This window comes from Lytechinus variegatus, chromosome 12 (assembly GCF_018143015.1).
Source record: "Lytechinus variegatus isolate NC3 chromosome 12, Lvar_3.0, whole genome shotgun sequence".
Taxonomy (NCBI): domain Eukaryota; kingdom Metazoa; phylum Echinodermata; class Echinoidea; order Temnopleuroida; family Toxopneustidae; genus Lytechinus; species Lytechinus variegatus.
Genome location: NC_054751.1, coordinates 3150502 through 3161768, shown reverse-complemented (window position 1 = coordinate 3161768; position 11267 = coordinate 3150502). Strand labels below are relative to the sequence as shown.

The 11267-nt window shown below is 36.8% G+C and overlaps 1 protein-coding gene across 1 annotated transcript; it reads right to left on the bottom strand.

Moving 5' to 3' along the window:
• Nucleotides 1-2300: 2300 nt before the first annotated feature.
• On the bottom strand, nt 2301-11051 carry LOC121425384 (DENN domain-containing protein 10-like). The gene is made up of 7 exons (XM_041621415.1): nt 10960-11051; nt 7602-7798; nt 5478-5706; nt 5022-5133; nt 3966-4174; nt 3563-3657; nt 2301-3196 (listed from the first exon to the last, which is right to left on the bottom strand). The coding sequence occupies exons 1-7, from the start codon at nt 11000-11002 to the stop codon at nt 3029-3031; spliced, it is 1053 nt and encodes a 350-aa protein (XP_041477349.1). The 5' UTR covers nt 11003-11051; the 3' UTR covers nt 2301-3028.
• Nucleotides 11052-11267: the final 216 nt, after the last annotated feature.

Sequence of the window (11267 nt, the reverse complement as noted above, 5' to 3'; positions counted from 1 at the left end):
ATATTAAAATACAAAACATGAACACTTGACATTTATTAAGAATGGTGGAATTCATATGAAAATTTTATTTATTTACAGAATATATAAAATCTTTTGTACATTGTGAAAACACAGAAACATACCACTTTTTTAAACTAAGTAATCTATGTTGGAATATTCATGGTATAGTCATTAATCTATTGCAAAACATGTTTCTCAAAACAAAATTCAATAACCAATATTGTGCCAAATAAATGGCAGATAAGAATTCTTAAGAACATACATGATATTGTGTTCCTTCCATTAATATATTGTATCAGTACTTGAGTAAAATAAAGTTGTCTATTTGCTACATGTATTAGCTATAAATAAATATGTCTACTATATAAACTGTGAAGGAGATATCACCTTTTCCGATTTTCGTTCTGAAATGGGGCAGATTATCAAGTCTGCATAAAGTCATAAAATCACCAAACTTTAAATTCCCTGTCATATTGTTCTGTGCAAGCCTTCAGGGTGAGTTGTGGGCAATCATCCGCAACAAAGTTAAAAACTTCTACTTGCAAATCAGACTTGCATGTGCTTCTGCAGGTAACTGTCAGGATACTGTCAATGCCGGCGACCTGTGGGTAGCAATAATGGTCACACGCAAGACTTGCATAGAACAATGTGACAGAGCCTTACAGCATGCATTATTTACTCCTAAGTTGAGTTTTAAATTAGCCCGACTCTCCCTTTTTACTGTAATCCAAACTCTCACTTGGAATGTGTACAATCCTGTATGATTTGAACAAATTGCTGATAGTCTGGTACTAAATAAATCCAAAAGAATGAATTATATCAATTTTGTATCACTTGTAGCTTCTGTATACAATAAAAGCCTTCAAGTTTATTCAAAAACTCTTTAGGACACATAGACAAATTTTATGTTGGCCCATATTCTGAAATCTGGTTTAATAAAGGCCATTATCTAACTCTGTGCTCAAATTATGGGAAGCCAAAAATGTCAAATTATTTTTTAACATAGTATGTTTCTTATGTATACTGTACACTTTCACCATGCTACAATAGTGAAGTGAACTAATTCAGTTATTATTCATAGAATTTATGAATGACCCAAGTATGAAATGAGCTGATAAATCGAACCGGGGTTGTTAAGGAATTCTGTCACAGTTGGCTATCCATAGTTAAACCACTACTTTAAAACAGTTTAATTAAACCTGAGTTAAGAATATGGGCCAATAGAGCTTATCACTACCAGAATTACAGACATGACTGATTCTAATAAGCAAAAGCAAAATGATAAGATTGAAAAATAATTTTCTTGGAGTTGTGCATGATTGTTATGTTTTGAATGTAAAAAAACTTGGCTTAGATATTTTCATCAGAATTTTTTTTCCTTTTGAACATCAGAAAATATATTGTTCTATATTGAGGACTAGTGAATACTGTGGATCGTATAGATCTTTCCTGAAAAATGTAATTTTGGTTTGTTTTTCATACAAATGAGCAGAGTAGTTAAAGCTAAATGATAGTAGTTGCAGTAAAATACTAATTTCGTGAGAAAGTCTGTAAAACCAAGGTTAAGTATGACTCTATCATCGTGGATCTAGATCTGGTACAGTTACATAAACTGAACTTTGTGAAATTATAAAATCTATGCTGAAATACGATCACACTGAAGATCGCCAACACAGATAGGCACACGTGGGACAGTGTATTATTATTGCTGGAATTAAGACCCGACGGAAGTGACCGAATCCGCGCTTATTTTGTTTATTTCTCAGCAATTACACAATTTCTTCCAGAATGCTTTGGCACATATTTTTTATTCATAAAAACATACACTTGGGTGGTCATTATATCAGATTCTGTAAAAAGTCATTTTGAGATCGTTACCAGAACTGGAATTTACCTTTAACATTTGCCAATTTGTTCATTGCCAAGTCGTCCACTCATCACATGGTCTACCTTCATTTAGTCTTATGCCATTCCGTCCATCAATATTTCGTCTTACAACCATTTGGTCCAATCATCACTTTGTCTAATCACCAGTTCGTCTATGACAATTTTGTCTCATAACCAGTTGGTCTAATATCCATTTTCTTTTCATTCATTTCGCCCAATTAACACTTGGTCCATTAGACCAAATGGTATATGGACTAAAAGACTATTGGACCAACTGATTATTAGACGAAATGGTGAGTGAAAGAAATGGCAAGTGGACAAACTGATGGTAGACCAAATGATGGTATACAAGTTATTGGATGAATTGGCATTAGACCAATTGTAAATAAACCCTTAGAACAAAGAGCCTGACATGTAAACAAACAGCAAAGTAATTATTTTCCGAATGGGAAACAAGTGAAGTTCTTTGAACAAAGGAGACATGATCACATTTTCTGGCCATTTTAAGTGATATGAGCTGCACGATCCTGGATTTGTTGTAGTCTGTCTATGTCTGAAAGATTAATATTAGACGAGAATTAGCATTTAGTTGTCCTTAACCTACATCACAATGTGGTCCAATAAACTTTGTCCGATCTCCTCTTTTTTCTAATCTTAAAAAATCTTTACATGCACTCTATCCAAAGATTCATTTAAAAATAAATGTCATTTCAGTTTGTTACACAAGTAAACTTGCCATCAAATATACTTGTAATGATATGAAAAAAGGAAATACTTTTTCTTGAACCTGACTACTACAATTGACATGGAGTTTGGAAATGGTCGGAGCAATTTCATCAGATCAGAATATGAACAAATTGTCAAATTTGGTATAACATGTTTCTGTGGCCCAAAAAGATACAGAAAAAAGTTTAATCATTGAATAGCAAATGTACCATAGTAACTACGACCAGGATCTACAATAAAAAAAACTTCTTTGCAATTGGGACCAGGCTCTACAATCATAGTCAAAAAGGATCAAGATCTAAAAATGAAGTAACTGCTATGCAACTGATTGCTGTTCATGATTTCCACGGAGGTTACCAGTGGATGGCAAAGTCACAATTACAGCAAATTCTATGCAACTTGGACCAGGATCTGATCACATCTGGACTAGCCCTTCGGCAGCTGCTATACCAAAGAGGAAGCCTTCCGTCGCCGGGGGTAGCTTCCTCTCCTTCAGTCTCTCTAGCGTGATTTTAGGATCGTCTTCATTCTCTGACAGAGATTTCAAGTTGTTGAGTAGCTCACCGGTCTTCTTTGAAATTTCCTTAGAGGAAAAAGAAAAGGAATAAAAAGATGAAATTATATTTTGTAGTTAGCACAGCATTGCAGATGTGTGTCAAGACATCTATGGGGGAAACTCAGTGTACTAGCAAGAAATTCTTCAGCAATACCTACTTAGCCTCTGGCAACTGTCGGGGGAGGGGGCAGGGGGAGATAATGACTTTACCATCCATAACGCAATTTCAACAGGCATTACATGTTTGATGGTCATTAATCTTCTTCACTAAGGGTGAATTATATCTGAATGGTGTAAAATTCCCCATGAAAATACACAATCTGCCCAAAACCCTTTGTGAAAAGTCCCCTTTGTTTTCTTTCATACGAAATCAACTTTATGAGAGAGCCTTACCTTGATGACTTGAAGGTTAGACATGGAGTCATCACCAGCACACCTAACCATCAGCTGAGCAATGTCTTTGTGTATTCTGCTCATGGTGAACATATCTACAAAATAAGAGATAATTTCAGGTTTAGAAGGTCAATTGATAATTCAACGGTATATGGCTTGTATTCATTTTAGTCTACCTACAGATGGTCTAAATTAATCTTACAGATTTGTATACTGATAGCCATGGTTTAGTTAAACCTGGGTTAACTTAGATCACACTTTTATGTTGTTTTGTAAATCAAATGTACATTTTTTCTTCAAATTGGAATGAATTTAATGAACTCAACAAATTTCCATAACGACAATTAAAACATTCCTTACATTCAGAAAATTTGTATAATTTGCAATGTCCATTTGTATGTACCTTTGGCATGAGTTGCTACTGTTATTTCATCAGTTGATAGATTCACAAATAAGTCGTATAATTCAGTGTCGTTCTCCACAGCTGCGTCTACAAAGCCGGCAACATAGGCAGGCCCCGTCCTTAAATCCTCCAATTCTTCCTCTTCCATGTGTACGTACGGATGGAGTATGGACCAGTTCTGCCGATGCCATACTAAACATGGCAATGCCCTGCAAGAAAACAGATATAACAAAATGATCATTTCAATAATGTAGAGGTATCATGATCAATCAGACCAAAAGACATTAAAAGATAAAGATGGAAGTTGCTGCTACCCTGTTTGGTGTTCAACGATTAAAGGGATAGAGCCTCGTCGATCTGGCGCTGCGCAGCGGCTGCTGGAACCACGATCAATTGGGCAAAGCAAATTTTCAGAGTATTTCATTTCAAACAATAAAATATGGATTTTTCATTATCATAAGGCTAAGCCCATGCTCTAAAATCTGGTTTACCTTATTCTGCGCTAAAATGCTGGGAAGCCAAATATGTCAAAACAGGGACAAATAGCTGATTTTGCCCTTAGTGATGCCCTGATAGCCCCTAAAAGTCTTCAAAACTATTGTTTTGGGTGACCATTTTCTCCAGAGTCACCCTCATAAACTTCTGCTAGTAAAAGCTAAATGAGAAAAATCAGTAAATAACAATGTCTATGGGACATTCATTACAAAGAGAGCCCAATAGCCCCTAAATTTTTTTTTTTTTTGCTGTGTCAAAATCCTGTTAATATTATATTTCTTACATTGACTGTGCTCTCTCATCAAGCTACAATAGTGGAGAGAACTATTTCAGTTATTGATCTCAGAAAGTTATGAATGATATGAATTAACAGATGAGCTGATAAATTGAACCTGTTAGAAATCAAACCAGAGTTCTGAATACGGGTTGTGAGTGTAAAACCACTTCTGGTGTGATCGTACATCAATAACAAGTAAATCAGTGCATTTTGTGTTTGACAGCATGAAAAGATTTACAATTCCTCTTTCCATTGAAATTCAAAGTACATAGTTGAAAACTCACCTTATGAATTTAATGACCTCTTCTATTCTAGAATGATATACTACGATCTTCTTTTTTAACAGTAGAGCTGTGTAAATGAGGATGCTTTCCAGACCAAATGAGTTGATAACATCTGCAGAAAAAAAAGACAATTTTCTTTTAATTGTATGTATATATTCATACCAAAAATTTTGCAGACACAGTTCCTTCACAAAAATTGAAGACAAAGATATATTTATCTTAATACATGTACTAGATTCATTGCCAAGGTCAATTTTTTTTTCTTAATATCAGAATAGGCAAAACACGTGCTATTTACATCTTCTAAATTAAATTTCATGTAACAGATTTCAGAAATCTTTACCAGTTGAATACAATGTTAGTAGACCTTAGCCCAAGTTTGATACTGAAACTTTGACAGTGTTGTTTCACAATGAAAAGGCAAGTTGGCTAGCAGGCCACAACTCACTGACATACCGACTACGCATCCTGTTGCATAGGCCTTCTTTGCATCAAAGTCTTGGGCGACAAAAGTTCCATTGTTTTCACTAGGACAAGTGCCTTTGGTGATGACGGACAAGTAGCCCTTAAGAATCGTGGCAGCATTCCCCGTTGTGTGGTATACCCTACATAGGATCTCACTCAAGGTCTGGTATTTTTCAGGATTGAAGTCTTTGGCAAGTAATATGAAGGAAAAGTGTTTGACCTGTATGAAGAAAATTGACAATCTGAATGAAATACATAAAGTAGAGTACATGTATATTTTTATTTCCTTCTATTCAAAAGTAAATGATCGTATCCATTCATAAACGACCTCCAGAAACTTCAAAGAATTCAGAACATAGCAGCTAGAATTACAGAGAGAGCTACTGGTCTGACTTCTAACTCATCCCTCCTTCGTAACCTCCACTGGCTTCCAATTGACAAGCGGATCCTCCTCATCACCTATAAGTCTCTTTCTGGTTCAAGCCCTTCATATCTTTCTGAACTCATCAACACCTACACTCCTTCCCGTGCTCTCAGGTCACAGAATAAGCATCTCCTTCAGGAGCCTCGTTTTAGGACACAGTACTAAGGCCATAGCTCCTTCACCTTCAATGCTGCAACCCTCTGGAACTCTCTCCCGCATGTCATCCGCACTGCACCCACCATCCAAACCCTTAAGACTGCACTCAAAACGTACCTGTTTAACAATTGATTAATTGTATTTCTTAATTGTATAAGTTGAGATATTTAATTCTTGTATAAAATTATGTGAAGCGCATAGAGATCTTATGTATTATGCGCTATAAAAATGTAATTTATTATTTATTATTATAAACGGTAGAACACAGACTTTAGTTTAAATATCAATTTGGCGAGAACACTTTTTTACAAGACACATTCCTTTATTTCAGCACAAAAGAGGAAAATACAAGAAACATCAAACTTTCTCAATAAGATAATCAATGCTGAGGTGAACGATATGTTATGTAATTGTAATATCTCCCTTGGGAGGTGTGCAATCTCCCAAGAGGGGCATTTATCCCAATGAACAGGTCATCCATGGCCATGGGCCTTGGTGACCTTGAATTATTGAATTTTATATTCAATTTTGTAAACAAATTTTAGGCATTATTTACTCCTATGTGTTTAAGATCGCATGCTCAATCTGTAATGAGTCAGAAAGAAGAGGATCAAGGGTATTTGAATTCAATTCATCATGATTTAGCTGTGAACCGGAATAGCCTGGTGGTTAAGTTGCTGCCCAGAAAGCGGTAGACGGCAGTTTCGAATCCCACTGTTTCCAATTTTTTCTGACATATGATTTTCATTACAGATTGAGCATGCGATCTCAAACACATCTAGGAGTTATGCCGAAAATTTGTTTACAAATTATAATTTCCTCCTATTAAAGCCTCTTTATTTACTTTTCATATTCAAAGCCAAGTATAAAAACAAAGAAAATTATTGGTACTTAAAAGTCAGCACCACTGCTGTTAAATCGCATCATGCAGACAAGACTGCCACTGACTTTCCTCTTTTCGTTGAATAGTCACGAAACTTATTTTGATCTAATAAACAACTCTGCAAGATTCAAATATAGTTCATTGATCACATATGTATGCTACAAATGTTTGGTATTGAGCAATGGGTCAACCAATTAGTTTAAAGTGGGCAATGTTATAGAAGCTTTCTCAAAATGAAAATCAACAATGTAACCTACAAGGTGTGTCACCTGGGCTCTGTCTTACAAATAGTTGTGATTGATCCGATCAATTTCAACTATATGCAAATCCATCAATGTCATATCTTTTGTACAGGGAAATTACACAATGTCCTTAAATCAATTAAGAGAAGCACACTGCATTTTCAAGAAAAAGATGAATGTATGAATACATCGAACCTAGAAGATGTTGACGTCACTGGTTTTCCATGTGGTTGATCGGATCAATCTTAACTCTTTGTAAAAGACGGGGCCCTGCTCTATGCAGAGGTAACTTCATTGCAGCTAGATATCACAGACTGGTAAACCAGACAAGTCCACATAACATCTTCTTTTACAAAATTATTCATTGAGTACTTATCCAAATAAAAGAAGGAAAGTTCTGTTTTTGTTACCTTTTTGAGGGCAGATCCATTTTCTACTGGCACGGTCATGATGTAAAACCACTCCCTTTGATACTGACCGTACACAAAGGGAAGAATGATGGCGCCATCTTGGGAGAGGCAACACTTCCTCATCAGCAACTTCTTCTTGTTACTTGAGATGGAGGGATACGACCAGGTCCACAGGACATCTCCATTGTTGTCTTTTTCTGCGAAAAAAAAATGCAAAAAGAGGTTCTATATCAGATATTCTTTTTCTTGGAAAGAACTAGATCTATGGACGATGAACAATGATGGCTACATCTTGGGAGAGGCAACACTTCCTCATCAGCAACTTCTTGTTACTGGAGATGGAGGTCCACAGGACATCTGCATTGTTGTCTTTTTCTGCAAAAAAAGAAAAATTGCAAAAGAGAGACTCTAAGATTTTTGTTTTCTTGGAAATAACTAGATCGATGGATTATTGCTTTTTCTGCAGCTGTAAAAATGTCTGCTTCTGGTATTTCTTGATCAGAACTAAAAATACACACGTAGCTTCAAAAATTTTCAAACAACATCTATGATTTGTGACCCCAAATGTAATAAGATCTTCATCATCATCTGTAGGCCTACAGTGAGATTTTACTGCAATTCTCCGACTCCAGGTATCCTTTTCATCAATTGGCAGATAAATAAAACAAGACTTTCTCGCATGAACTGCCTTGAAAATGATGAATTTGTAATGACATGTGTGACGTCATGGGCTATCATCATATCAATAATGCAATCTGAATATAGCAGTATCATCATCCTTCTGGGAAAGACTTCCATGTTTCCCCTCGGCGCTAATGCAGTTTTGCACTGGCCGACTTCAAGAGAATTCCCCACCAGTAATTCTTCACAAATGTGTAGCAAGTCTCTCTCCTTCTCCGAATATCGCGATCGGGAATGGCTGTAATATTTCAGCTCTATCGTAGTTCCATTCTGCACAAGTTTCTGCGCATGATCAAAGGAAGGTCACTGGTACTAAAGTGACATGGTGGTTTAAAATGTAATGAGATAAGCACCAATTTTGATGTCTTGATTATTCATATATTCATTTGAATTGTATTTTTCATTCACATCCACAATGAACGACAATGCGTCCACGAATGACTTGTATTTCACAGTTTGTCAAGTACAATGTGCAGCATGCTATAATATGCATTCAAAGACTAGAAATAAACAAATACCTTCATGGAGTTTTTACTGCTGTGCTATTCTAGTCACCTAGTTAATTCAATTTCTTCATCCTGCTATGTATGGCATGCATACATAAAATCTTGCTTTGAAATCTGCCTATCATAATGAAATAAATGAAAGGTCATTTGACCAAAATTGTCCATGAAGTAACTATGAACTGGTCTATTCTCTTTCAGACATCACTTCACTTGGCCTGCTTGGCTACTTTGTAGTTTTAATAAGGACTGAAGTTTTAAGTATTCAAACATCTACATGTGGCAGCTCACCTGGTTGTTTGCCACGTTTGCATGATTTTGGTCGCTAACTTCAGTCTACATCAAAATTACAGCGAATCCAAGGACCAAGCCAAGTGATGTCTGACTGAAAGTTTGAACAATGATGCCAAAATACAGTCGTTCCCACATACATATTCTGAAAAGTGGTGGTCATATTGACCTGTCTTGAACTGTGAACGAGAGACTTATTAATGAAAACAGTTGCTGGTGGGGAAATTTGCAGACATCTGCTGCCCTCTATATGTGTCTCTTAACCAAGCTACTAACAAGTAAAAAAAATAGAAAGATTCTATGTGCCTTGAATGAAGAAAGCGATGCAAGCCTTTGTTTGTCAACAAACGGTCCACCAAAGTCTATATACAAAATTACAATGAAAAGATTGGACTAGGCCTAATAGTAATAGGAATCTTCACCGACTTACAAGTAATGCTTTGCGTCGATTTGCATTCAAAATAGTTTAGGCAAACATAGGGCAAGACTTCCATATGACCCCTCCAGTAAAAATGTTTGTATTTTATTTTTATGAAATAAGACTAGGCCTAGGCCTAATTCAAGACAAAAATCGACATGATCGATGAGCCCCGTCAGGGGGAATTTGCATTGTTAACCCCCCGGTGGGGTCACTCACCCACAGAGGGGGACGCGTATGACCGTTACCACAAATGTAAGTAACCCCCTATTGCAGTCAATTTTAAGGACATTTCGTGACATTACCCCCCTATTTTCACGCTAAACAAGGACAAAATTGCGGTAAAATGGTACCTTGAAACACCCCTTATTATTAGATTGTAAATACACTTTCGCCCATTTTCGCAAACTTACCCCTATTTACCATATTTCAAGGACAGGGCATTTATACCCTTTCCTCATTAGAGATTGCAACATGGGCATGAGAGTGCTCAGTCCTTAAAAACGACCAAGAGCCATGTCATACTGATACAATAATCCAAAAAAAAATATTTTTCTTGAAAATGAAGAAAAGTAGAATTCTGTGTAAAAGTAGAGTTGTCCAAATAAAGATCTATACAGAACATGATCAATTACACACTCCTTATCCTCGACCATTCACCATACAGCGAATAGTAGGGGATGGGACTAGAGGTATGTGAGGCGTAGTCATACTAAGAATTCTCAATAAAAATTTGAGAAAATCAATTGAAATTTATTGAAATTGCCAGAGGTTTGCACCTAGCAGAAGATCACAAGAGCAAAAAATTTGCCAGGGGGAACTAATTGGGGCTCCATGAAATATCTGACCAACGAGAGCACGCATCCAGTTTCGTCACTCCGTTTATTTACTACTCTGATATGAGTGCGCCCTCTGCGGCTGGTGCATCGGCGACACGGCGATAGGTTCGGGGATTTTTCTTCCCGTGATATGATTATTTTCTCCCCTTTTTCCATCAGATCGAGGACGATGAGCACCCCTATTTTCATTAATTCGAGGAGTGTTCTGTCCGCGGACGTTCCAGGAAATTGACCCTTTTTCCTGCTATTTTGGTAACAGTTATGCGGTCCCCAAGTGATATTGAGTGACCCCACCGGGGTAACCCCCTAATGGTGGCTGCACGCCGCGAGCCGTCTGTGTATGAGAAATTTCAAAAATTAAAAATGTAATAAAAAACTCCTCGAAACAGATGGTTGTCAGCTGTCTAAGCAAGGTGAACTTCACCCTAAACATGACAAATAAGAGAACGTATGGGACTGTGTTCTCACAAGTCAAAGACTCACTTTCTACCAACTCGTATTTTTTAGTCGTTATCTGTCTGATTGGTAATCATATTAGTTATCATGATACCGTACTGGTATAATTTAATTTCTTGCAAGAAAATACCTCGCATGTAATATCATATGAATAAGTATTAAATTCTTACCTATTAATCCTGCCGCAGACAAGGAAATAAGGGCAGCCATCATCACAATACAAATTTAGTAAAAGATACCGAAACCACAGGCACTGTACTGACACGTCCGGTACGGCACGCCAGATCAGAGGGTACGCCCATTACACGGCTCGCCGGCGTGCGAGCGGTGAACCAAGCGGGGGAATGATAGAGAACAGAGGGAGACAGGTGAGGTAGGTGGATGGATGGAGGCGTGGCCGTTTAATAGCTAGGGTCCTTTCTTTTTTTATAGGGTCGAGACCCTATATAGTTTTCTTATATTATATACATTATATTCT

What these genes read in the sequence shown, in the direction of transcription:
- LOC121425384 (XM_041621415.1), bottom strand. Translation starts at nt 11,002, where the DNA reads ATGATGGCTGCCCTTATTTCCTTGTCTGCGGCAGGATTAATAG. An exon ending in GAGGTCATTAAATTCATAAG is followed by an intron (nt 4,175 to 5,021) that starts GTGAGTTTTCAA and finishes GTTTTCTTGCAG; the next exon opens with GGCATTGCCATGTTTAGTAT. An exon ending in CTAACCTTCAAGTCATCAAG is followed by an intron (nt 3,197 to 3,562) that starts GTAAGGCTCTCT and finishes TTTTCCTCTAAG; the next exon opens with GAAATTTCAAAGAAGACCGG.